General features: G+C 52.8%; 9 protein-coding genes across 9 annotated transcripts; 5 read left to right on the top strand and 4 right to left on the bottom strand.

Annotated features, from left to right (window-relative positions):
* Positions 1 to 1,871: 1,871 nt before the first annotated feature.
* Positions 1,872 to 3,913, bottom strand: N0V89_000902 (uncharacterized protein; the record flags this gene model as incomplete). Its single annotated transcript, XM_056209720.1, has 3 exons — positions 1,872 to 2,615; positions 3,376 to 3,554; positions 3,601 to 3,913. 3 exons carry the CDS (start codon positions 3,911 to 3,913, stop codon positions 1,872 to 1,874), a joined length of 1,236 nt encoding a protein of 411 aa, XP_056076542.1.
* A 982-nt stretch (positions 3,914 to 4,895) lies between these two features.
* Positions 4,896 to 6,219, bottom strand: N0V89_000901 (uncharacterized protein; the record flags this gene model as incomplete). Its single annotated transcript, XM_056209719.1, has 3 exons — positions 4,896 to 5,266; positions 5,406 to 5,865; positions 6,058 to 6,219. The coding sequence occupies 3 exons, from the start codon at positions 6,217 to 6,219 to the stop codon at positions 4,896 to 4,898; spliced, it is 993 nt and encodes a 330-aa protein (XP_056076541.1).
* Positions 6,220 to 8,218: 1,999 nt separating this feature from the next.
* Positions 8,219 to 11,281, top strand: N0V89_000900 (uncharacterized protein; the record flags this gene model as incomplete). Its single annotated transcript, XM_056209718.1, has 1 exon — positions 8,219 to 11,281. The coding sequence occupies one exon, from the start codon at positions 8,219 to 8,221 to the stop codon at positions 11,279 to 11,281; it is 3,063 nt and encodes a 1,020-aa protein (XP_056076540.1).
* An 896-nt stretch (positions 11,282 to 12,177) lies between these two features.
* On the bottom strand, positions 12,178 to 13,533 carry N0V89_000899 (uncharacterized protein; the record flags this gene model as incomplete). Its single annotated transcript, XM_056209717.1, has 3 exons — positions 12,178 to 12,698; positions 12,754 to 13,215; positions 13,299 to 13,533. The coding sequence occupies 3 exons, from the start codon at positions 13,531 to 13,533 to the stop codon at positions 12,178 to 12,180; spliced, it is 1,218 nt and encodes a 405-aa protein (XP_056076539.1).
* A 1,379-nt stretch (positions 13,534 to 14,912) lies between these two features.
* On the top strand, positions 14,913 to 17,039 carry N0V89_000898 (uncharacterized protein; the record flags this gene model as incomplete). Its single annotated transcript, XM_056209716.1, has 1 exon — positions 14,913 to 17,039. One exon carries the CDS (start codon positions 14,913 to 14,915, stop codon positions 17,037 to 17,039), a length of 2,127 nt encoding a protein of 708 aa, XP_056076538.1.
* A 722-nt stretch (positions 17,040 to 17,761) lies between these two features.
* Positions 17,762 to 18,787, top strand: N0V89_000897 (uncharacterized protein; the record flags this gene model as incomplete). Its single annotated transcript, XM_056209715.1, has 1 exon — positions 17,762 to 18,787. One exon carries the CDS (start codon positions 17,762 to 17,764, stop codon positions 18,785 to 18,787), a length of 1,026 nt encoding a protein of 341 aa, XP_056076537.1.
* Positions 18,788 to 20,527: 1,740 nt separating this feature from the next.
* Positions 20,528 to 21,853, bottom strand: N0V89_000896 (uncharacterized protein; the record flags this gene model as incomplete). The annotated part of the gene is made up of 4 exons (XM_056209714.1): positions 20,528 to 20,908; positions 20,997 to 21,182; positions 21,229 to 21,528; positions 21,551 to 21,853. 4 exons carry the CDS (start codon positions 21,851 to 21,853, stop codon positions 20,528 to 20,530), a joined length of 1,170 nt encoding a protein of 389 aa, XP_056076536.1.
* Positions 21,854 to 22,210: 357 nt separating this feature from the next.
* Positions 22,211 to 23,995, top strand: GCD1 (Translation initiation factor eIF-2B subunit gamma; the record flags this gene model as incomplete). Its single annotated transcript, XM_056209713.1, has 2 exons — positions 22,211 to 22,388; positions 22,446 to 23,995. The coding sequence occupies 2 exons, from the start codon at positions 22,211 to 22,213 to the stop codon at positions 23,993 to 23,995; spliced, it is 1,728 nt and encodes a 575-aa protein (XP_056076535.1).
* A 694-nt stretch (positions 23,996 to 24,689) lies between these two features.
* N0V89_000894 (uncharacterized protein) lies at positions 24,690 to 25,352 on the top strand (the record flags this gene model as incomplete). Its single annotated transcript, XM_056209712.1, has 1 exon — positions 24,690 to 25,352. One exon carries the CDS (start codon positions 24,690 to 24,692, stop codon positions 25,350 to 25,352), a length of 663 nt encoding a protein of 220 aa, XP_056076534.1.
* Between the last annotated feature and the right edge of the window lie 481 nt (positions 25,353 to 25,833).

Below are 25,833 nucleotides of genomic sequence, written 5' to 3'. Positions count from 1 at the left end.
TTAACATCTAATAGTTTGCCTCAAAGCTCACACAGTACGCTAACAGCGAGACAGAATTGCGCTCTAAGCGTGTAATCGTACCAAAATTACTTGAGCCAAAACACAAGGCATTTGGACCAAATGTGTAGCGAGTCCTGGTTGAAAGAAAGCACCGGGTGAAGACAACGACAAGATTCCGCAACAGACAACATTTGAACAGTATGCTGGTTGTTTGGTAAGTTTGAAGTAACATAAATTGAGTGAGATTAACTTGTCCTTTGTGAAATTTGGTCGTTGGTAACAGTGTGTAGCCTGTGAGCATCCGGTTTTTTTTTTTTGAAAGCTGTGTATCCTACTGCCCGGGTTCTCACTGCCAGGTACGGACTACATGCACAACTACTTCGCCATGAACACGACTTGTGAAAGATGGATAGGCATTGTCAACTAAGAAAAGAATGCTCAATGTGGTGTGGCAATTGCGTGTGTTCACTATTTGACCGTCACAGCCAAGCTTCTTCTATATCAGGTCAGCTTCATCGCCTTCCGAAACACTCCCAAAGGGGCAAGGTCCATCAGCATTCCACATCTTAACAGTTTTTGCCCACTTGGGCGACAATTGATTTTCCAGTCTCTCGCTGCTCTTTCCTTTTTGCTGGGTGCCGAACCATTTCATCCCAAGCGACACAGGTGCACGCGCCTGACAAAAAGCCGCATCCAAGATGCACTGTACAACCATGCACGGGCGCGTTGAAAAGGAAGCTCAATACATACAGATCGAGAGTTGAACGCTGAAAGCTCATCTTTTAGCCCAGGACAGGCATATCTCGACCGGCCTGCTAATCCATGACGCACCTGACAAAGCTAACATATCTCCACCAAATTGACCCTACCAGAACCCGTTCATGGAGATTTGCGATTGCACATCCATCTCGCATCCAACATACCGGCCCACGCGTCCCCACTGCCCCATTGAAGCGAACCGCCGGTCTGAAACCCTACCTGCGGCAAGAACCGACCCGGATCCTCACCACGAACGCATAACGGCCGTACATTATGCGCTACGCGGCAAATTGATAGATTAGAGTTGAGACGGAAGAAATGTGAACGATCAACGCGTGGCAACCATAGGACGTAGTTGGTGGAACATGATAGACTTTGGCGACGTGCTCCTGTCATCAGTTTTAAGGTTGCGGGAATGGAAAGCGAATGCCTATTTTAGAACCCGACGGACCGGAATGATAATAGCGATGTATCTAAGGTAGGCGACTGTGATGGATGTGCTAAGTTCTTCGAATCTCTTGTGCCTCAGTCTTGTGCGACTGCATGCACGATCAGATAACTTAGCCTGAATTTTGAACACTATGCAGATGAAAGCTTGGACGCTGAATGTTCGCTAAGCTGTATCGACCTACTCAAAGAAGATGACGTCCGTACAGGATAAGGCTGCTTCGACGAGCTCCACCTACAATCGGAGATATAGAATACGACATCAAGATCACGACCACGATAAGTTGGGATTTGAGTAAAGCAGTTGGGGTGAAAACAACAAGACGCCATTTTTCGATTCGGGGTATTTCCTAGCCTATCTACCCTGGAACTCTTTAAACCACGAAACGCTAAAGCTCGAAAGAAGAGCAAGGTGCCAACTATGATTCTCCAGTGATCGAAGTCCTCTCGTTCATTCTTCCAACGATCCAGCTCATGTCTACTGAGTGTAAGAATTGGATAGTACAACGAGGGCATCATATAAACAAGTGTAGAGCCGCCAGCGTGCGATGGTCTGTATCTAGCCGATCACCGGGCCACGGCCCGCCTGAAAGCTGGGTGAAAGGTGCGATAAGGGATATATTGTGCCAACTTGTAGGTGGGAATATATCTCCGTTTGGCCCAAGTTATTGAGAACGTGGGTTGTTCACCATCTCCGCGTCAACGTACCTCGGCCAGGTGTTGGTAAAGACAAGGTATTTGATGCTTTCGAATGCCGGGTCGAAGACCCCTTCGGTGAACTGACTGGGAACAAGGCTTTTAATGCTCGAGGTACTCGACACGCTCGCTCCACTGATGTTCGAATCGATACTGGCTGGACGGTCTAGCGTATTTTCCCACGGACATACAACGTACTCTCGTTCGGTCGGCGACATTGGGTCTGTGGGACTTGCGCTGCGCTTGGGCATATACGGATCATATTCCATGCCTTCGAACTGCTCTTGCAGCTTCTTGAAGATTTTGTATTCAATGTTGATAGGTGTCTCTGCAGTGAAAGGGTTTACGAGGGTGAAAAAGATGAGGGAAGCTTCCGTGTGCATCCGGCGCCTTTGAACGGTTGTTACGGTACGCAAAGATGACCATTTCTTCTTGAAGTTACGCACTTCGCGAAGGAAGATGGTGTTTTCGGCAGTGAACTCCCGCGATGCCGTCCACTCAATAAGCGACTCAATGTTGTGCTCGATGCTGAACTCTAAGGCTTGCATGCTAGCCTTGGGCTTCAGCTCTCGGCTCAGTATCGAAGCTGGGGACTTCTCGGAGATATTTGAAGGCGTGGATGTTAGTGAGTCTGTGTAGGTTGACGAAGAAAGGGATCTTCGCTGCGTGGTCCGATCCTTGGAGGCATCTCGCAGTGGGATTAGGATGAGCACCTGCTGACAAACAACTAGGGAAGGAATGAACCTGCATCGGACAATTGTTAGCGATACACTCCGTTGCATAGCCGCCTAGCCCCAATAAGAAACGAGATCGTACTCGCTATTCTCTAATGTGGTCATTGCTTTTCTTTGCAATCGTCACACGGACAATAACGCGCATACGAGGGCACCCGCAAAAGCAAGAATAGTCCGAATCTAGGCCGAACCGATGCAAGGTGTAGACTTACCAGCCTGCTGCAGGAAAGTACTTATTTATGGACTGCATTCCGAGAACATCTCCGTGAGTGAAGGCGATCCACAGAGGAGTGCCGGGTAAACTAGAGCAGTTGTTAGCCCATGCAGGTACAAGAATAGAGCAGCCACCTACCCCGCGAAGATAGCGAGCCTTGTCTGCCATGCCCAATAGTGAACATCGTTCACATTTCGGATCTTCCACAAGATCCAAGGGCCGACGATCGCCGTCCAGAATAGTTGAACAAAAATAGACGGAACCCTAAAACTATCAGCTACCGGAATAGTCAATGTCCAATCCGAAGAACCTACCATTCAGCTCCCTTGCGGCACTCGCGTGGGCCTGCAATGGGGCCAAAAGAACCGTACGAGGCGTGGAAGCGTCTAGAGCCAAAGAAGAGAGCTATTGCGGGAAGCAACTGCTGCAGTTAGCAGGTGGAGTTTTGAACGCTAGAGTAACACGCCCAAAATCGGAATCATGTCCAACTTTTGACGCTTTACGTTAGTGTAAGGAGGGACATACCGAGATGACGAGTCCTACGATTGTGCCTACGTGAACCTTTGCTGCAGCATCAAGGTCTAGCCAGGCTTCAAAGAGGCCCTTTGGTGTCCAAGCGAGTCGCTTCTTGCGTGCACCGGCCAGAAAGTCTGTTTTCATTCGACGCTGGCTCTCGTATGCCTTGAGGACTCTGGCATTGCAGGCTGTAGACGATCAGAGACGGGGTGGTGCCGTATGGAGGAGGCTTACCTTGAAAGATTGCCATTCCCAATGGAAGGAATATGGACATGACCCAGAACTCTGCGGCACAAGGCCATTGACCGTTCAGCGGATACACCAGTAATACCAGAACCAAGTAGACATGGAGCATAGACACAGAGGTAAAGACAATGTCGAGGCCCCGAAGTCGAACGCAAAAAGCAGAGCGTTGGCGGTAGAGAAGGAAAAGCTCGACAGCGAGAACGAGGGTGTAGAGGATGGCGGCCACGACGTAGATGATGCCAGCAGCATCAAAATTGGGAGCACCTCCATCAAGAGAACGCGGAAGTCGAAGAGGAGCCATGGTGAGCATACCGAGGTGCCTCAGGCAAAGTCGAAAAAAGAGAGTTAAGGTGTCGACATGCAGGCTCGGCGCTCCTCATAAAGAGAAGAAGAACAGTGAAAAGACAGGATGGACCGAGACAGCGGGAGTGCGGTGAACAAGGTCGTCACATGAGCTGGAGGAGGGTGGATGCTTGTCCAAGGAGCGGCTCGGTGTAAGAAGTTGATGGGGCTCGGTGTCTGAATGCATGCATAGAGGGGGGATTGGGACGGTAAAGAGGGCGAAGCAGACAAGTATAGCAGCATCACAGGCGGCAAGGGAGGCTTCGGCTGCTGCCGAGCAGGTGCGTAGCTTGTGTCACATGGCCGGGTCCCATTGCGCCAGGCGCGAGGCCAGGAAGGGCGCCGAACGCGTGAAGGAGAGAGCGCGCGGCGAGGAGGTGTCACAGATACGCCACGGGGCCACAAGCTGCTACGCTGCCATCCCAATATTGGAGGCAGATATGCAGGTGCAAAGGGATAGCCCATTGAGTCGCTGGCTTGGGGGCTCTGTGGCGGGGGTTGAGGTGCGCTCGGGACGATGCTTCGAACAGCAGCGGGGCCGCCGTCGCCATGTGGCCGGTGCTTCTTCCGGCTGATATGCGCTGAGGCGCATCGAGTTTCGTCCAACACGTCCAGAAAGAAGCATCGCACACTTCGATTGGCCAGCCCTGGGCATGCGAGGAGGCCATGGGCACGTTTCAGCACCGAGAAATCCAGGCTCATGCACTTGCTTCTTTCTCGCCAACAGTTCGCACCGGGCTGCCGGGACGTCCCAGCACCTTCGCATTGCTGACTACGCCTGTCACTCACTCCAACGGTTTCAAGTCACCTTCTAGAAGCCTTGCTTCCCAGATTTGAACCCTCAGACAGGGCTGTTGCCACGTACCTGGAAGCGATGCCTCTTTGCAATTTATACCATGTTACAGTCCAGTGAAGGACCCCAATCCATCGTACGAGTGCACTCACTTCTTTCGTAGCGGTACTGTTCGCACTTCTTGACCCGCTGTGATGACGACCGATCTACCTATACCAATACGAGCCTGTTCGATGCTCGTTCTGCCGTTCCACGGTTCATCCAGTTCAAGGGAGCGCATGGAATGCCTTGAGGTCTTAGTCGCAACAGTTGTTAAACCTATCACACTCTCTGTATCTCCGACCCTGGTGGTGGCCGTTGTCCACGGCATGGTCGGATCTTGCTGTGATGACTTTCCATACTTTTCGCGTACGTCCGTATAGATCTTGCGGAAGAGCGGACGAAGGATGGCAGCGGAGGCGGCAACGATGCCTGTGCCAGGTTCGGCAGTGGCCCATATGGTGGCTTTTATCGAGGCAGCTAGCTCATGGTGAGTGTTTGGTCATTGTGTGTGTACAGCCACAAGTCGGAAGCTGCGAGACCGTATCGTGGTTGCGTTCACCCAGAATGCACGATCCAGTCTCGCAATGTTTCACATTTTGCGGTAGGGTAGACTTACTAGAGACGTTACCTTCAAAAAGAAGACCCTTCAGGTACACCATACGCATGATGCTGGATATGGATCCTACTGCGGCAAATCCCATGACTATGGCTACCGAGATCTTGGAGCGACGGTCCATGGTGCTATCCTTCAAAATGACGATAGGAATGAGTGTGAAGATCCAATCCGCGATGACATTTATGATGCCATAGATATATCCGGTACTGAGGACGAACCAAATAGGGGCGCAGTGCGTTGTGCGAGCACCTAGAAGACTTTCTGCAAGCTTGGAGGGGTTTCCGCACACAAAAACAGTAGCAAAGAAGTAAAAGATGCCGTAGACACCGGAGATAACGAGGACGGTTTGGAAGAGACGCGTTTGCCAAGGTTTCGTAAGAAGCCGCAGGAAAAAAAGACCCAGGGAGATCTTGAGGAACGTTGTGGTGAGAATGTAAAAGATTTCGCTCAATTGAACGTACTGTGCTTTTGTCAAAAGCTGTCATGTAGATCGAAGGAGTTTGCCTACAACGAGTGTTTGCAATACTTCCATCGCGGTGAATTGTCGATGTGCTGCACCTGCCATAGTGATCACTAAGATAAAGGCGCAGTAGCACGTGAACAGACACTGGATAATTTGAGATGGAACATTGAAGATGGCTTGGTGGCGTACCATTGCGATGACGATTGTAGCATCGTCCCATCCAGGTGATTTGGTGATGCCCATTCGTACCCACATTCGAAGGGCGACGGTGGTCCATGTAAAGAAGAGGAGCACAATAACCAGGGCGAAGGTCAGCTTGCCCAGCTCAAAGATTTCCTCTGGATGTGCCATATCTCGTGGGTTGAAAAAGGTCATTTGCAACGCGCAGCGTGGAGTGAAGAGTTCGACAAACTGGCTCGTGCTATAAACATTTGCGACGCGATATATGGATGTCCGCAGAAAACAAAGCCCCACGGAATTGATCAAGCCGTGCTCTCTTCTAGTAATCTATAGCAGAAGAGCCAGACCTTAGCAGCTTCACAGCGTTAGACGATCCCACGTTATATTGGTCACTGTACCGACCAAGAGACTGTAAACTTCCCGATGCATGGGTTCAAACAAAATTTGTCGAATGATCCACATGGGGTTGGCGCATGGTCCGGCATTGCTTGTTTACATCCCATACAGAAGCGAGGGAAATCACAACCTTGGCTGAACATTGAGAAACGAATGTGACACTGTGCTGCTGGTTCATGGTCAGTTTATGAAAGGCCTGCGATTGAAGCAGGCAGCCGTGAACTTGGCATTGGACATCTTGTAAAATAATAATACGTAATTGACATGTCCTACCGATTGAAAGACTAGATGGCCACGGAATGGTAAGACTTCATGATTAGCGAATCTTTGCGAACCTCAGCGTAGCGAGGATCGGTTCCGTAGGATTGCCGACCAGCAGAATGGAGGTTTCTAGGTTTGCCTAGTGTTGCATTTCTCTGTGATCAGAACCATGGATGTAGTGCCGCACGAAGTATCTGAAGGTATTCACGTTTCGGCAATGTTCCTAGGGTTGCCGATATGACGTTTCGAAAGCCGTTTGGCAACGTTCGGAACGTGGTGTTTCCCTGTTTCACACGTGGTCAATGAAGTAATAACGGAAGGCGGATCGGGTTATTCATAGTTGCATGTGCTCAGGTTGTTCAGGCCAAAATCGTGAAGGGTAAGTGGAGTGGGAGTGGTTGCAGTGTGAAGCGTCGCGCCAAGACCCTTTTTATCGATAAGGGTAATAGTTATTCCGAACATTTGACGAGTTTTCTTGTCGGTTCACTGTTCCTTCCATCTTCCATCCAACCCTCCGCCTTCAACATGTTTACAGTCGCACCACAGTCTTTGACTTTCGATGCATCGGACTGCAACCTTCCATTTGGTGCTTGAAATGATGGACAGCGTAGTATAGTCTCCAATCACCACTTCGCCAACGGCCCGACGGAAACCACCGCGCTCACTGTGAAAGAGGACCCTATGACGGTGAACGATGACGCTGTCGCTCGGTTTCTTCACGATGCGGGAGAGTGCATTATGGGTCTTTGCGATCGAGCTCCGTTTTGCCGTTCTACAGTCTCATCGAACAGAGATGGCACTGTAAATTAATCGTACTGCAGAGACTCGTAGCAGAGCTCCAACGCAATCAATGGGTACGTACGCACTGTGCACCCCTTCCTTTCAATGATTATCACACACAGCAATATCACAGACCTGTACCGTATTACCCATGTGGATACAAGCTTGGAGACCTTATGATGAAACTCTTTCGAAAACGTTGAGCAAACTTGTCAATGAGCTGAAAGCTGACCTTTTTCAAAACAGATCCAATGAGTAGCAGCCTCTGCGGCCGATCTTTCGGTGATATCCCTGGCAGCCACAATGTCATCTTTAAACAACGCCATCGTATCGCTTTGTGAACTTCATTGTCCACAACCTTTGTGCAGGGCCCGACTCTATGGTCCTCCCTCCTTGGTGGCATTGTGCCACACTTAAATTCATTGTTTAATCCCAATTAATCCTAATTATATCGGCTCGCTTCGTTTTCGTGGCTGTTATTGCACAAAGATCTCTACGTGACCGTTGTGAGCGGGCGTTGTGTTTTAACATGTATCTTCCCTAGATGAACTCTCTTCCAGTATAAGAACCTAGCTGCGCATGCTGCTCTTCAAGTGGACAAGGCTAGACCCGAAGACGAAGAACGCTTTGATAGTGTTAAAGTGGACAAGCTACACCCGAAAACGAACCCTTTGATAGAGCACAAGTGGAACAGCTGCACTCGAAGCCGAAGAACACTTTGGTAATTACCAACATGGCAAACGGTACCTCTCGACAGCAACCCACTTCCACGCCGGCGTCGCAGGCTCGACGCTCGACCAGGTTGTCACTCCGGAATTCTATAGTTGGGCCCGGTCGAACTTTGCGGCAGCCTAGTAATCGTCGTTCCAGCAGGCTCATCGACCCAAGCCTGATCGACAATTTCAACTGGGGCGACGAGTTTGATCTCGATCGTTTCGGTGCAGACAACAAGCCACAGAATGGGGACGAGCTGACCTTCGACGAGTTTGATTTCGAGGACCTGAACCCTGACTATGCGAGCGGACAAGCCCCCAATGGGTTGGCTGGTGGGCATGTTTCAACGAATTATTACGACAATCCAGGCGTTGCGGTGCCGGGCACTCCGCGTACTATGTCGTTTCCGTTCGCCAACCAACAGATGGGTTTGCCGATGGCCCATCGGCAAGCGACCGTTCCGCTCACTCCCGTCGTAATCAACGGTCATACTATGCTGTTGTCACAGGATCAAGTCAATGCCATGAACACAGCGCTGGCTGGACCGCAGGCGATGCTGACGGACGGGAAGCGTACTTCTGTGCCCAAGTCCCCCCAACTTCGGAAGCATCGTCACAGCCAGCTTCAAGGACAAGTGGCATACAACGATCCCTTCGTGGGCGCAGAGCATGTCGATCCGGCACTGCTTGAGTTTAGTGCGCATGACTACTCCACGTACCCTGAGCCTAATGCTCAACACGGTAGTTTTGCCGCAGTTCACCCACCGCAGCCGTACTATCAGCCCACACATTGGCAAGGCGTGCCTTCGCCTGGCGGTAGACGCCTCCACTTCCAACCACCCGAGCCTGAATACGTGCAACCGGCTCCCCAGCAGAAGGTGAGCGAGCCTGCTCAAGACTTCGGTTTTCCTGATTGGTTTGCTAACGAGAATCAGTCCGGCAGCACTACAACATATGCGTCCCGCAACAACTCTTCTGGGCACGGTCGTAGAGATTCTCCTGTGAACCCCAAGAAAAGTTACCGCCAGGATAAAGCTCATGTAGCTGATAAGCGGGTCTCCGTATTCGATCGCGATGCGATCCACCAGTATCAGAAGCCTAAGGTCGCCGCCTTCAATCCTGAAGTTCGCATCAATAAGACTACCAAGGGCCTTACGACGCGTACCGCCAAGATCAATCAGTATGACCCCCGCAAATTCTATACATACTCGCCCCACCCACTTGGTACTCCGGGCCAGCCGCATGGTGCTCCTTGGCATGGTCGATACGAGCACAAGTACCGGGATTCCTCGTTGAAGGAATACGAAGGCGACGATGAAGTCGCAATCTACGAGCTGGAAAACCGTGCAATGACTACGGACCAGATCCAGGACTTCATCTTGAACTACCCTTCCAGTCGCAACATTTTGACGCTGCGGATCCAAATCCAACCCGGTGACTCTGGACGCCGTTATCGAGGTAACGCTGACAAGTGCCGCTTTGAGGAATGCCCGCTACGCCAGGGTCAACTGCCCGCTACAATCAAGCACGGCTGGTACCGCGTCGCCTTTGACGAGCGCAACGACGATACCTATGATCCGTTCGCCGCCTGTTGCGGCTTTGCGCATCTGTACTGCATGGAGCGTTTCCTGGACTTTGAGTACATTTGTCGTAAGGCTAATGTTGTCGTCGATTTCCGCTCACACATGCGAGGCGAACCCAAGGGGACTTTCGCTGCCGCTTTTCAGGGCAAACAGAACTACGCAGGTCAACTTGCCGACACCTTCATTCACTTCGCCCGGGAAAAGGCGCAGGGCAATGTGCCTCGGCAGCGTGGTGACAAATCTGGGGTTCGCCAGATCTCCGAGTTCGCAAACTACCCTGTTCATGAGCCTTACTCCCAGATGGTGTGGGACCCTTCTTATGCCTTTGAGAACACGCTAAGCTACCATATGATGCTCATCATGGAGGCCCACCGTCCGGCTGCCCAGCTAACTCAATTTGCCGGAAAGGGCCTTGGGCCTAGCCAGATGAGCGTCAATCGCGGTGATCTGGCCATGGCAGCTGAAGCCGATATTCGCGAAAAGAATCTCAAGAAGATGAACAAAGCAAAGGGCAAGAAGAAGGGCAAGAATGTTGCCGAGACATATGCTTTTGATGGATACTCCATGTTCGACATCGAGGTTCGTAGGCGGGTTGAGCGGGCTGAGCTCGTGTTGCAACAGAAGGGCCTGCTTAAGCGGACCGACAACAAGCCCACGTTTGAAGATTACGAAGACGACGAAGAGCAGAACGTCCCTCTCAATCAAACTGGGAAGAAGCCGTGGGAGGTGGACGACGATGAGAGCGATGTTGAGGACATTGGCCGGCCCTTCCAAACCGGCACGCGCCGCAGCGAGCGCAACGCGGGCAAGCAGCCAAACTATCTTGACCAAGCTGATATTGGCCGAGACCATGAGCGCCAGCCCGGGCGCCCACTCAAGCGTAGTTTCCAGCAGTACGAGTACTCGCAGCACAACACCGGCCAGGCTCAGCAGTACCTGCAAAACACCTACGTGCCGTCTGGATACGCCCAAGACTTTGTAGAAGAGCATGTCCCCAAGCGCAAGCGCTCCTCTATTCCGCCTTCAGGCTATGCTCGGGCTCATTCGTACCGCCCCGAGCCAACCCCTGAACTGGCCGGTCATGACTATCAGGTCGGCTTGGATCACCTTGGCCTAGACATCAACCTAGCTCCTTCGCCGCGCTCGCCAGAGTTTCAGCGCAAACGCTCTTCACGCATTGAGGAGCTGCTGCAGCAGCAGCTTTCGGGATCGTCTAAACGTCGCCTCTCAAGCAACGCGGGTCCGGCCCGCTCGAACAGCATCATGCGACACTCAGGCTCTCGTGCGCCCTCGGCCACTAAGCGTCGCGCGTCCTTCAACAGCCAGCCCGTGAGCCAGCAGAAGATGTTCAATTCCGATGCGCCGCCGCATAACGTGCAGCCGCGAATGGTCAAGGAGCTTGAGGGCGACTCCCACTCGCTGCGGAGCTCGAAGAAGGGCGATTATGCTGGACGCACTCTGCGCTCAGGTCGGTCGTTGGGCGGCTCAACCTCTGAGTAGGGCGACGAGGCGGCCTCGTGGCGATAGATTAGGCGTTGAAGACAAAGGCAATTTGGCTGGTGGCTGGTGGCTGGTTGGTGGCTTTGACTTCCGTTTTCGTATCGTTTTGCGCCTTTGGGCTTGAGGTTACTACCTCAGATTACCCCTGCTATGTGGGACGAGCTGGTTTCGTACCCTAAGTCTTAGCACCTAATCTATTCTTTTCATAAAAGCCTTAGGCCTATGCATCAATTCTGATAATGGGAAAGGGATCGCCTTCTATCCCCGGTGATGTCTTCACTCGTGTGCTTCACTAGTGTACAGCTGCAAGATATCTTGCGTGGAAGCACAAATAGTGAAAGTGAAGTAAAGCGAAAGAACAGCCTCTGACTCAACACGCGTCTCTCCATGCTTGATCCAAGTTAGTTCTATATTTCTTAATGAAATTTCAGTCTGTTGTGAAGCCTCTCAAACCAGCGCCGTCATGAGCCTGGTCGCCAAAAGCCCAGCTGAGTTCTTTGTGTCGCGACTCACCTTCGAAGCGATACCTTCGATACCCGTGCAACGAATTACTGCATCAACACAGAAGTACACTTTATATCTCTGTATATACAAGCTCCTCAATAACTATGATAACACCTTAAACACGCAAAGCTCGCTCATTGTCAATGAGGGAAATCAAGTCATGCGATCTAGAGTTAGCAAACAATCGAAACCCAAACCTTGGAAGAGATATGCTCACGTGCCATGGCGGGTTACAATACGTTGCTCTGGGAGATGTAGACTGCCAGAATTAACTCAGGATTCAGGACGAACACCTGATATGGTGTTTAAAATTGCACTGGGGCATGTATCGATACGTACAGAAAGAAGACACTTTGATTACTCCCCTCATCGGCTGATATCCAGAAAACATATCACCAGTCGTCAATCATGTCATTCGTATCCTCGCTCTCAAAGTCCATGATCTTCCTGGCAGCCTCACTGCCCGCAACGGGCAGCATTTCCAGCCCTTCCCTTCTCGCGTCTTCTGGCACCTGATCGGGATCCAGTAACCCTACCTGAAACAGCACGCTCGCCTGATCCCAGTAGATCCTCTCGCTCCACACCTTGCCTCCTCTCATCCCGACAACGCTCACAACCACAATCTCTACTTTCTTACCCGTGGGCTTTACAGAAGGGAGAACCCACGGCATGTGTATAGTGTGCTTGAATTGGATGTAGAGTTCATCGACGATGCGATCTACGCCAATGGTTCGAGAGATCAAGCGCAAGTGGAAAACAGGTGATTTATCGGCCATGAAGTATTCGTTGTAGAAGCGGGATATCTCTTCTCGCCCAAGGCCGCCGGTCAGGGTGGGGGTGTAGTTTACGGAGGGTGTAGGCTCGGTGGTGTAAGTTTCCATGATTTTCTTAGCACTCCTTTTGTGGAACTTCTCTGATCAGTCTTGTTAGATGGACCCGTTGGTTGGGCGTGAGTGAACAATACGTACGTTCCTCATTATCCTCCCATACTCGTTCCAGGTCAACTTCAGCACCGAAGCCTCGTCGTACCATACTAAGGCTTCGGCTCCATGCTAGTGCATCAGCCACGCCGTCGTACTCGTCAAGATCGTGCTCGGCGAACCCCGCATCCACGCCTTCATATGTGTACACTGGGTACTCGATTCTGCTCTGCAAACCGCCGGTCCCTATTCCTGGCGTGATTCGCTTCTGCACTGTCCTCCGCTTTCCCTGTATACCCAGCACTTCCGGCCTTCGCGTAACTCCAACAGTAGATTCACCCTCTCCTGTCCCTTGAGCAAGATGGACCAGGACCCGAAAGGACGATGATAGGCGGTGTCTCGGATCGGGTATGGAGCTCGGGTAGTAAGCGATCAGCGAGCACAGTTTGGAAGTGCTTGTCTTAGGCTCGGAGTATACATCGAGACAGATTGCGGCTGCGTCACCGAACGCTTCGCCGTGAGTCGTCAGCCGGCGTTTTCCACAATGCTACGGACGATCTCTACGCGGCGAGTGACTGAAAAGGGTAATGTACCTACGATCGCATAGCGCTCACCGATGCCCATGCCGTCGCCCAGATGATGCAGTGTGTTGACATACGTCTTTCCGCCTTTGCCCATGGGGATATACTTGACATTGAACCCTTCGTCGCGCCATGCACGTAAGGTTTCCACATCGAAATCTTCGTCCTCAGCCGTTACGTAGAGTGTGGGGGTGCTGTGGTTGAAGGATAGCCAGCCCTGGCTGGTCGCGAGGTATTGAAGCGCCATCTAAGGCCTACTGACGTGCACGGCCTCGCAAGTGTACTGTCTGCGTGCGCAAACGCACTCAGTGGCATACGATGGTAATGCGACGGCGATGGAGTCGAGGGTGCGGGCGGTGATGGCTACGCGTGCGCGACGGACAAGGCGGAAGGAGCGATCTGGTTGTCGGGGCGGGAGCTTGCATAACGGGCGTGTTATATGCGGGTGCGGCTGGCATCACAGGAGCAGGATTCCGGTGCTGGTACACCACAGAGAGGGGTGGTGGGGTTCTGAAGCATCCACTCGAGTCCGAAAGCCATGACGTAGCTTCCCGCCAGTGGCTTGAACGGCCACTCAGCACTGGCGCCTATTCTCGCCCTCCATGCGCAAGCGCCAAGTTCTTAGATGCATGGGGGACATCGCGAATGAGCATGTCCATGACTGTACACGGGGCGTGGCGTTGTCTGTGGGCGATGGATTTCATCTTGTGGAGACTCTCCTGCGATGCCGGGAAGTGTCCGAGGTTTCCTAGCGCTTCTCTACGAACAACCGCATCGTATGATCAATCTCAGCCTCTCTCGGTGTGCACCGAAGCCAGGTCCACAGCTTTGCACGGCGACCGTCATCTATGTAGGATTCGCACGGTAATATTGATGAGTAACAACATGACAGACAGAAGTCCAAAAGCCCTTGCCACCAGGTAGGCCGGCAATACATCTTCTCAACGCAGTGAAAGCCTAGAAGAGCAAGGCATTAGGGTCAGACGATCTCGTGTTTGATTCCAGAAGGCAACAATATGTGTTTGTTTTTCAAGTCGAAACACCATGGCCCGCAGTATTCAAACGAGATGAGCGCACTTCAAAGGAGTCCGGCTGTCCTGTAGCGACACAAATCGGAACAGGAATATGATGGCATACTTGTTAATGGCCGGTCGCAAGTATGGCCAGCAGTACCCTATTACACCTCTACTTTCATTTCTCCCGTATAGAATGAACCCCAGCCTGCCACTCGTAAGAAAGCGGCAGGCCAAAGGTTTGAGCATCATGTGTGGACCTAAGATGGATAATGCAGGGACCGTTGATTCTCAACTTCTAGCTTATTATTGTGCTCACAAGAGTCAATATGACAAGTGAGAGACGTAGCAGTGAAGGCTGTCACTTACCTGATTGGCCCTCACTCGCTGTCCTTGGGCCATGCGCAAACGCTCTTCGGCGACGACCGCGGTTCCCTCTCCGTCAAAACTTGCTATCCCCAGCCCTCATCTGCTCCACACTTTACTGAGACCTTGGTGACTTTACACTTCTTTACTGTGACCGCTGGACCACCTTTATCAGTTCCATTCCATCAGCAACCCGCAATTTTCACCTCACCGCAAGGTCGCAGCTTCAGCGTGGACCAAATTGACAATGGCTCGCCCAGCCACCTCTTTCTCGCCTTTCGTGCAAGACATACGACCGTCACCCGAGAAATATTCAACACCATCGCCACAACTCGACGACACAGTGGCCACAGATCAACCCGCATACCACAGGCAAATCCTCTCGCTACAGCCGGAGCAGCAACCTGCCATGGCTTCGCCAATTCCGCCGCTGCGCGCAGAACAGCAAGTGTTCAGGTCCGGCTACCAAGGCCAGTATGCTGCGCAGGTCGCCGCACCGTGGCTTGAACACATGGACCCCGCATTGAACTCACAGAGTCACAACTCTCCCCTCGATAGGCATGAGTATGGGCCCGAGGATCAGTACATCTTTACTGAACAGCATGCCGCGCTTGACTACGGCTTACCTGCTGACTATCGCACCGCGGCCGAGCCCTTTCTCACATATGCCTCTGTCCAGGACCAGGGTCAGCTCAGCGTTGAGCCGGTTAGGGCTCTGATTGGCAACGGTATGCCTACGGTACAACAGCAAATCGGGCTGAAGTTCGCGATGACGGAGCCTCTTGAGGTGATTCTCCCAACCGATGAGGAACTGGCTCAGGATGTAGATGCCGAGGGTGAGACAGAGGACGAAGAAGACGCTGAGGTGGGCAAGAACAGTACTGCTACGGAAGTACCTTGCAGTGACCCTGGTTATCACAGCCAGACCGAAGAGCAGCAACCTGCGCAACCTCAGCAGAAACTCTATATCCGCTTCTCGGCCAGAAAGAAGCAGGTGGAGGAAGACGCAGAAAGCAAGAAGGGTGACACAAACACACTTGAAAATGAGCGGAAGCGACCAAGCACAACGTCCATTGAGGAGTTGACAAACGAGATTGTAGGCGGCGCTTCACACAAGAGGACAAGGTTCGAGCGCGGACCCACCGAGCCGAAGATTTCGTCGTCGCCAGCACCAGCAACCAAGGGCAAACAGAAGAGGCAAAGCGAAACGTCTGTTGAGCATTTGAGAAACGAGCATGTGGAAGGCGGTCCGCGGAAGGGTGCGCGGAAGGACTCGTCGCTGTCTTCACCGTTGACCGAGCCAGAGGCTGACCATCCTTTGATGCAAAATACTCAGCAAGGTGGCCGTATCCTTTCCATGCAAGAGCAGTACGCTTCTTCTCCTCCTTTGCCCACAACTGACATTGCTCCGCCGCCACCGCATCGCTTCAGCGCAGAGATTCCGGAATACATCATCGAGCTCTTTGAAGGTCTGGAAGGTCAAGATTACCAGGTTCTCCCAGATATCGAAGATCGAAACGGCAAGGTCCTACCATGGACAGCTGAGCGGCTCACGCTTCTCTATATCCACAGCTACACCCAGGACAACATTGAGCTTTGTGATCTCATTACCGATGTGTGGATCCGCGCCTTTCAGGAACGCAACCGCACCATGGGTCTTCCTCCCATGTGGCGCCCAAACAAACATCACTCAGGGCGCGATCTTACTAGGGACAAGGATGGTTATATGAAGGAATATGGTCAAGTCGGCCTGCCTGACGTGCCGAGATGGCAGCAGGAGCTCGACTTGCCCACCCTCGGTAAAGACGTTACGAAGTTCATACCGCGGCTCCTCAACCAGCTCTATGACCAAACGGCGGAGAGTAACGGCGCACGTATGCTCTGGGCGGACGCGATCGCGCTGTGTGGTACTACAGCTGAAGATTTCTTCACTGAATGCAAGAAGCAGAAGATTGAGGTCCATGAGGGCCTGATCCACAACGTCATGTGCACATCCCTCCGTGGGCTCCGGCGCAATTTGACTCTGAAGATCGAGGAGGTGAACAAGGACTCTTGGTGCCGGCGGTATCACCTACACTCCAAGTGGGGCATGGAGTGCCATCGATCGAAGGGAAAGAAGGACAAGGAGGAGAAGCAGGCAGCTCAGTCGCCGACACACACTGCTGGTGGAGATGGAGAGATGCTCGCTGTGCAAGACGATTTGAACGCAGCGATGCTGCAAGGATTCGAGCAGGAAGAGGACGATGGGAACCTGGCGCAGGAGGTTCATCAAAGAAAGCACCTCCAATGCGCCGGCGACGCTCCTAGCAGTGTTCACGATAGCGCCGTGGACGTCGAAGGCGGCGACAATGGCGACAGTTCAGAGGAAGAGTGATGCGAATTACATCGTGGTGTGAACGCTGCTGTCTTTGGTCATTTTGGATGCTCAATCAGCAGTAAACTACAGGTATCGATTGGATATGTGGCAAGGAAAAGGGTACATTGATAGTTTGGAGCTGTGTTCGCTCACAATCTCTATGAATGCTTGACAATATTATTCAATAATTTGGTCAATGCAGATCGGGCAGGGATCTCCCGAGGTCCTATATGCGGCGCGTGCACTACAGCACTGGAAAATTTGATCTCATGAGCAGCAGTCGACAGCTATTGTGACGCATAACCTCCATCGACACCTCCGAGTGTGTGTTCTCTCCAAGCATCCTCCGTGCCTCCGTAGTCCAATCTACGCTTGAGACGCCACACGTACGCCACATCGGCGTCATCGGATGGCCGCAACCACCGACTTCTAACTTCCTTCATGGCACACGACGACGCGCAAGCCTCGCCTGCCTGGCCAGACGCAACCTTCATCAACGCCGCATGCAGTGTATACCCCTCTTTCGCGTCCTCGAATCTTCTCGATTCTTTCCATGAACAGGCATGATTGGAGTTGCTGGCCGCGGTGGCGCGTTTCGGCGTTTACGTAGCGTGTGGCGAGATGTGTAGGCGTACGTATGCCCGCACGTGATAGCTGATGCCTGCGAAGTGCTGGTGAGTATATAGGGCTCAAGAATCTTGCTGTGACGTCTTTCTTCACTACAACAGCAAATTTTCAAGATGCCGTCAGTACAATACATGAACAATTCTGCGCCGTTCTGGGACTGGGTCGCCAGCCTAGAGCAAGATGGTGGGAATCATCCCTGGTTCTCTCAGTGGAACCAGAACCGAAACAACGAACACGACGACAACACTGAGCATAGCGAGGAGGAGCGTGGTGGACCTCACGGGCGTCCACCATCTGGACCTTGGGGATGGGGCTTCCCAGGCTTTGGTGGCAGGGCCTTCCCTCACCGTGGACCGCCGCCGCCTCCGAGTCATCACCATGACCATGCTGAGCATGCTGAGCATGAAGGCAAAGATAGCGGCGTGAACGAGAAGGATGGTGACGGGGACATGGAGGATGCCAACGATAACGGCGAGGGCCCGTCCGTCAGCGGTTCCGAGACCGATGGCCGCCGCCATCGTCATGGTCGCTGTGGCTCTCGTCGTGGCCGACACGGCTGTGGTGGACCTCGAGGTTTCGGTGGCCCAGGTGCTCACCATGGCCCTCACCATGGCCCTCCCCATGGCCCTCACCACGGCGGCCCAGGACGTCGCGGTCACCATCAGGGCCGACGAGGTGGCTTTGGACCATGGGGACGTGGTGGCTTTGGACCGGCCTTCAACCCCTTCGCCTTCGCCAGCTCATTCCTAGACCCTACCTCCAACAATAAGGACGAGAACGCAGACTTTATCCCGGACGCAGACATCTTCGACACCCCCAACTCGTTCGTGGTACACATATCGCTCCCGGGTGCTAAGAAGGAAGACGTTGGTGTGAACTGGGACGCTGAGAAGTCAGAGCTCTCGATCGCCGGTGTGATCTACCGCCCGGGGGACGAGGAGTTCCTCAAGACGCTGGCGATGGACGAGAGAAAAGTCGGGCCCTTCGAGAGGAAGGTGAGGCTCGGGACGCGGGCCAACCCTGCCGCGATCGATGCGGATGGAATTACTGCCAAACTAGAGGATGGAATTTTGAGAGTAGAGGTCCCGAAGATGGGAGATAACGGGTTCGTGGAGGTGCGCAAGGTAGACATTGAGTAAGGTGGAAAGGTCAATATCGTGTAAGGAAACAGTATTTTCCATGATTTCGGGCACGGGAGTATTACTGGACATATGGCAGGATATACAAGTAAAAGAGAAAAACGGAAAAAAAAAAACATTGCTTCGAAATTTGTGCGCAATCCGAGGATGAACCAAGGATGGCGTCGTGACACTGCTAGTGAGCCTGCTCCGCCAACAGAAACCTAATCGTTCGTCACCTTGACATGAATCCCTGTGAGGTGGTACAGTGCCTCAGAGAGAAGATTAGTTCGGCAACACCTCCCACGACATCGCCAGCCCACAACTCTTTACTCTACATCTGCTGGCTCAGTGACACCGACGCGTACATATGGGGCGAAGCGTATGTACCTCCACCGAGGTACCCAAGGCTCGCAACTACTTGTCGAGGTTTGCGCTGTGGTCATCGATCGCTGTTCTCACGCCTAGTTATGGAGCTTAGACTCGGAGCGCGGGTGAATATGAGGAGCGACGGGGATGGTTTAGACAGAGGATGATGCTGCATCATAGGCTGTCTAGCAAAGAAGGTGTTGGACATACAGGTGTGCTGCAGGCGGAACAGATTTCGGCGCGGGTGCATAAAAAGCGACGCGGAAGAGATGCGAAGGTGAGGAGAGGTGATAGGCGCCACGGCAAGTCTTCGAAGTTTAGGTAAGGCGCACGAGCACGCTAACTCATTGTGGTTTACGCGTGACAGAGCCTCACTGAGGAATCGTCGAACTCCTCGTCGCGGCCAAAATTGTAGAGCAACGTTTAGATCTTGGAGTGATCCAATATGAAGTTGAAATCAGATTATGATTGATGATACATACCGATGAGGCTTCATATACCCGTACTAGTTTGCTCAAGTGGTTTGGGATGAAGACAATCCAACATTAGAGCAACGTTATTATACATGATGAATCCAACCAAAAGTACGCTCTACTGGAGAGCTTGCTGCCGTGGACGAACCTACAGCATGTATCTCAAATGAAGAGTTGGTCACTTCAATTACATCAGTCCCACGAATCGTTCGCTAATGCGTGAAACTCTTCGACTTCACACGCGACCTCATCCAGCAGCGGCAGAGACTTGGCGCGGTTCTTTTCCACTTCGCCAAGGACGCACGCGAAACCGCGAATCAACGATGTCTTCCGTTACGTTCTTGCCGGTCGTATACGCAAATTGTTGGATTGGTACAATTGAGTGATTTAGTAGACACTCTTTCCAGCCTTGAAGATCGGGCTTCGTCCAGTCGCCGTACATGCGGCGCACGCTGGCAGTCCCAAAGTTTGCAATTTCGGCCATGAGGCCAACAATGACCCCAGGTGATTGAGACATTGTCACCATCAATCAACAAAGCTAGATTGGAGTTGGTAGACATTTGTTTTTGCGGGAGTAGTAAAGCATAGATAGTTATTGTCGATGTTTGTTTGGAGTACGAACAGGGCGGAGAGTAGTGGTGGTTTTATGGTTTGACAAGAGCGACTGCTCGCTTTCACTCTAAGTTCTGGAGGTGCCATAGTCATGGTATGAAAGCGAATATTCGAGTGCCGTCAACGAACCGGGGTTAGCGTACTCTCGTCTGCTCTTGCCCCGTTATATGTACTATCAACGCTGAGAATCATATTTCGTTTCCTACATGCCAAGAGACGGACTAGCAAAACATACTCACACGAAGTGATCGGGTTATCATGCAAACATCATCCTTTTAAACCAATGAAGCGACAAGAACACTCATATTTACTCCCTTCCGCCGACTCTTCTCTCGTAATCATCCGTGAGCCTCGAAGCATCAACAACTTCGACGCCCTTGCCGAGCCCGACCATATCCGTGTTCTCCCACCATCTATGCCCATGGCCTGAGTGCTCAGACTTGCCCTTTCCGGCATGGCTCTCGTCGTCAGTGTCGATGAGGCCGCCGAGACCCGTGCCGTCGCTGCCGACAACAACAATGGTCTGACCGACCCAGCGGGTGATGTCTTGGATGTTCTTTCCGCTGGAGCCACTCAACGCGTCAACAATGTAGACAAGATCCGGCGCGAGGTGGCGAAGCATATGCACATGACCAGAGGGCGTAGTGAAGGGCATGACCATGGCGGGATTCTCGACGAGACGCAGGGCCTGGGGGCGGAGTGTGTTCCAGAGATGGTCATCAGTGCTGCGGGTCGAGAGAGCGGGGGGTGTAGGGTTCCTCGGGGTGGGGCTCGACGGTTGAGAGACCTTCAGGGCCGCCTTCGCCTGGTGTGCGCGCAGGATTAGAGATGGCATCGTAGGAAGAGCCGAGGGAGGCGGTGCGGTTGGGGGAGTTTGGTCGGGAGCGGAGGGAAGGCGTGTAGACGAGGACGAAGAGCTTGGTGCGGCTGAAGTCGGTATCGTGGAGGTGAGATAAGATGGTCTATGCATGTTAATTTAATCTTCGGGTGATGCTCTTGAGGACATACAGCATTTTCGGAGCGATATGGGCCATGTTCCTCATGGAAATCGTCCACGAGCGACTCGGCAGAAACCACGATAGCAACGGTCTTCCTCCTACCACCGCTTGAAGGCCCACCTCGCACTGAAGCAGCAAAGCTCTTCGCATTGGCGTCGACGGCCGACCTGCTCTGCTCGCTCTTCGCCTCCGTGTTCCGTCTCAACGACGCCTCCTCAGACCATCTGCTGTGGTCGGGGTAATCATCCTTGCCCTCCTCGCGAATGCTCGCCAGCGCAGCACCAGCAGCAGCCCCCCGCAGCAGCAAGCCCTGCGGCAGTCTTCTTGCTCACACTGTCAAACAGCTGCTGCGGGCTGGGTGTCCGGCGCATCACGCCCTGGACGCGCGAGTAAATCGTCTCGTCCTCGCGCGCGGCGCCGTCGCGCGGCTCAGGCATCCTCTTGTAGTCTTCCTCTCCATAGCTCAGATCATCATCGTTGGATTCTTCATCGTCGCGGCGCTCACTCCAGACCCAGGCGGCAAGGCCTGCGGTCGCGACGGTGACGGTGAAGACTAGGGGCACCCAGTAGCTGAAGGTGCCGCGACGGGTGGAGCTGGACTGGCGGCGGTCGTAGCGATCGTAGGAAAAGGACATGCTTTCACTTCATCTAGGCTGCGCAACGTGGAGCAGCGAGTGGGGTAGCGTGGATACGGGCACGGAGGCGAGGTGTTGTTGTTGTCCCTCGGGGGCGGATCACTGCGTGGCTGGGAGCTATGATGCACCCCTGCCAAAGAATCATGGCGCCGAACCGAGAGCGGGCCGAAGAGTCATGCACATGCAAACAAAACTTTGGCGGGGCGCGGCTTCAACCTCACGCACGCCAACAACATATTGTATACACCTTGGCGACAGAGCTCTGGAGCTCACATTTACCTGCCCAGCTTAAGCTCGACGGTGTTTCAGGTCGTAAAACATACATCCTTTGCTACATCCGCGTGCTCTTAAACCACCATGCCGCACGCTACGCTGCCCTCGCCGGGCTTCCAGGCCGTCATATTGTGTGGCCCTGGAGCTTCGTTGACCACCTTTACCTCGTCGCCAAAGGACATACCGAAAGCGCTGTTGCCAATTGCCAACAGGCCTATGGTGTGGTATCCGCTTGAGTGGTGTTACCGCATGGGAGTCACAGGTAGCAATGACCCACCCTCCAGATCCAACTTGGGCTAATAAAACGCCAACTATTCAGATATCACCATCATATCTCCTCCAGAGTCTTTGGAAGCCATAGAAGCCGCATTGTCGCGCGACCCACATCTCACTTCGCTCCCTGCGCCCAAGCCCGATCTTATTGCGCCCAAGGACCTCACCCACGAAACAGGAACCGGGCACCTCTTCCGGCTACCAGAAGTGCAAGATGCGATCAAGAGCGATTTTATTGTTTTGCCTTGCGACATCGTTTGCGAATTGGACGGCACAGCGCTAGCCGATGCCTGGATGGTAGAAGAGGCCGGATTCGGCGCAGCAACTGGCGGCGTCACAGAGAATGGGAAAGTACCTATCGCTATCGGTGGCGAGAAGCTCGGCAGGAGAGGCGGTCTAGGTGTGTGGTATCAGACCAAAGGCGAAGGCAGCAAGAAGGGTGAAGAGACGGACTTCATCGCGACCACCCCGCTCCACACGCCCACCGTACCCCCACCAGCCGACTCGTTGCGCCGCAATGTTTCGAACCTAGTCTACACTGCACCAACCGATACCCTCAACGACATCACAGAAGAGAACAAGACATTACCGGTGCGGCATTCGCTCATTCGCAAACATGGCCGCATAAAGATGCTGACCACCCATCGCGATGCACACATCTATTTCCTTCCCTACTGGATCATCGAGATGATCAAGAAGAACGAGAAATTTGAGAGTGTTGCGGAAGATGTGCTGGGCTGGTGGGCAAAGTCTGGCTGGCAAACTGGCCTGGGAGATAAGCTCGGTCTGCGCTCAATACTCCAGCCAGAAGACGAACCGGGCAGCGACCACGGTTCGCAAGTTATTGAGGAAGAAATTGACGTCGCGAAATTTAGCTCCACCTACGTGGGCGCAAGTCAAGCACACAACACCGCCCCAACCCTTGCATCACGAGTCCGCGATTCTAACATCCCCGAAGGCGTTCAGTCTTTCTCGAAATCGAAAGTCAACGTCCCGCCATTACTATCATACGTGCACCCCTCTACACCAGATGCGCCACTGATTCGTCGCGTCGACACCGCACACCTCCTCCTGACCATATCCCTCCGCCTCGCCAAACTCTCATCCCTCGAGGAGACTAATGGCAATCCTGTTTCACCTTTCTCCCACCAGTTCAAAGTCGCCCACAAGAACCTCATTCCCCGAAAATGCCGCGTAGAAGCCGAAAACAGCCTCCTCGCGGAAAACGTGTCCGTCGCCGAAAAGACCAACATCAAAGAGTCCTGCATCGGCGCGAACTGCAAGATCGGGGAGGGTGCTCGATTACTGCGCTGTCTTCTGATGGAGGGCGCTGAGGTCGGCGAGAACGTGCAGTTGACGGATTGTATATTAGGCCGGAGATGTAAGATTGAGGGTGGGGAAGTAAAGAGTGAGGAAAGGACCGTGTTGAAAGACTGCGAGGTGCAGGATGGACAAGTGGTTGAGTGGGGTACGGAGAGTAAGGGGGAGAAGTTCATGCGATTTGAGTTGCCGGACGGTGACGAGGGGGACTTTGGTGATTTCGGTGATGAGGAGGCGGATGATGAAGTGGGCGTTGCTCTGGGAGTGATGTCGTAGTAGGAAACCCATGAAAGAACAGGATCATGTTTGATATCGCCGTGAGAACTATCCAGTGTTCGCACGTTCACTCAAACTAAAGCTATCGCTCACTCACTGGATGGCACCTTCATCCTATGCATGCTCTACGGCTCTGCTTACACGTAGCATGCCGGTCGTGCTCAATCGGGACTTCTCTTACTCTTCACCAACTTTGGCGGCTGCGGAGGTGAGGTTACACGCAATCCCGTACGACCAAAGTACGTGTGCCTACGTCGGAAGGACTCCCCAGATACCAGGGCCAAAGCGATCAAGGTCGAAAGGGCAGGCCCTGGACGAATCCAAGTAGAGGATTTTTTCGTTTCCATGGCTTGAGAGAACTCCCTTCGAATGCTCATGAATCTGGCGCTCCTAGACGGAGACTCCGGGGGAAAAGAGAGAACGTATCGCCACGAATCCAAGGATGCGTGAGATACCAGGCTTCTGCCGCAGTATCACACTGGCAACCACGTACCGAACGAACTCGTCCAGACCGTCGATGTTCTTCCCGAGATCCACAGGCTCGGCATCTTTTGCGGCTTTGAGAATCGCATGATCACTTATTGCTTTAGGCGAGGTGTGGCATATATTCTCGCTCTGAAGGTGACAAACACGACTCGAAGATTTTCTTATGAGACATTCAGGCAGTAGAGCCTACCGGGAATACCAATCTAAGATGTTAACGGTCGATTTTCCTGCACTATTTCGCAACCTACCCTCAAGGCCGGTTATCGTTCAGACGAGCATTTCTCTCGAACGAAATACGACTGCGCCGATTGCCAGCTCAGAGGCAGGCAACCAGGAGGCACTGAACGACAGCGAGGCACGGGCTGCCCATGCAACGATCGAAGCCCTCCGCACAGCAATCCGCCAACATCACGCAAGTCTGGCAGCGGCGTTCCGAGCGGGAGATCCTTTGTGGGATCAGTTCAACAAGACGCATCAGAAGTACAGGGATACGCCATTTTCGGTACAAAGGCGAATCTTGAAGGTCGAACATAGGACTCACTTCAAGACAGCCGAACTGCGACGTGATGAAGAAGATGAAGAAGATGAAGAAGATGAAGAAGATGAAGAAGATGAAGAAGATGAAGAAGATGAAGAAGATGAAGAAGATGAAGAAGATGAAGAAGATGAAGAAGATGAAGAAGATGAAGAAGATGAAGAAGATGAAGAAGAAGGTTTTTCGCTGTTCGTTTCCGGGGACGAGGAGACCGAGACGCCCCGTAGCGACGAAATTATCAACAAAGCCTTGGAACTCATGCACCCAGATACAAGCCTCGACGCCGATGACGACGACCTGTTCGATGATATCAAGGACCTCATAGAAGAGGCATAGAGGCATAGAAGACGCTATAGATCACGCTGACGCTGCCGAACTATATGCAACAGATAATAAGCAGTGCGATACGTCTGGTGGTAAGGACACCGCAGTCATGGCTCTACGTTGGATTCGAGGGCCCGTGGCTGCATCCGAAATTGCGTCTACCGCAAAGGTGTCTCCGCGTACAACGCCTTGATTGCTGAGATGCAACGCGCCACTAACGAAGCCGACTTGAGCGCGCGAATGGTTACCTGTGAGTCACAACATAGACAACTTCCCACCTGAACAGGAGCCTCTCCCAGGCACTTGTGACTGCCATTTCTGTGGTATGGACGTAACAAAACTTCATTCTGCGGCGGCATGTGCGCGCTTGTGCCAAAGACGATGCGGACCTCAGGGTTCACCAGCTGATGTGATTTCTCGTTCCTTTAGATCGCCTTTGCGAGTACCAATTTGGCGGCTGTCAAGATACTTTGAAAGATTTTGTTACGGACTC

The sequence above is a fragment of the Didymosphaeria variabile genome, assembly GCF_027946475.1.
Source record: "Didymosphaeria variabile strain IMI 356815 chromosome Unknown scaffold_1, whole genome shotgun sequence".
NCBI lineage: Eukaryota > Fungi > Ascomycota > Dothideomycetes > Pleosporales > Didymosphaeriaceae > Didymosphaeria > Didymosphaeria variabile.
The sequence above is the reverse complement of the archived record's forward strand: the minus strand, read 5'-3'. Positions and strand labels throughout refer to the sequence as shown.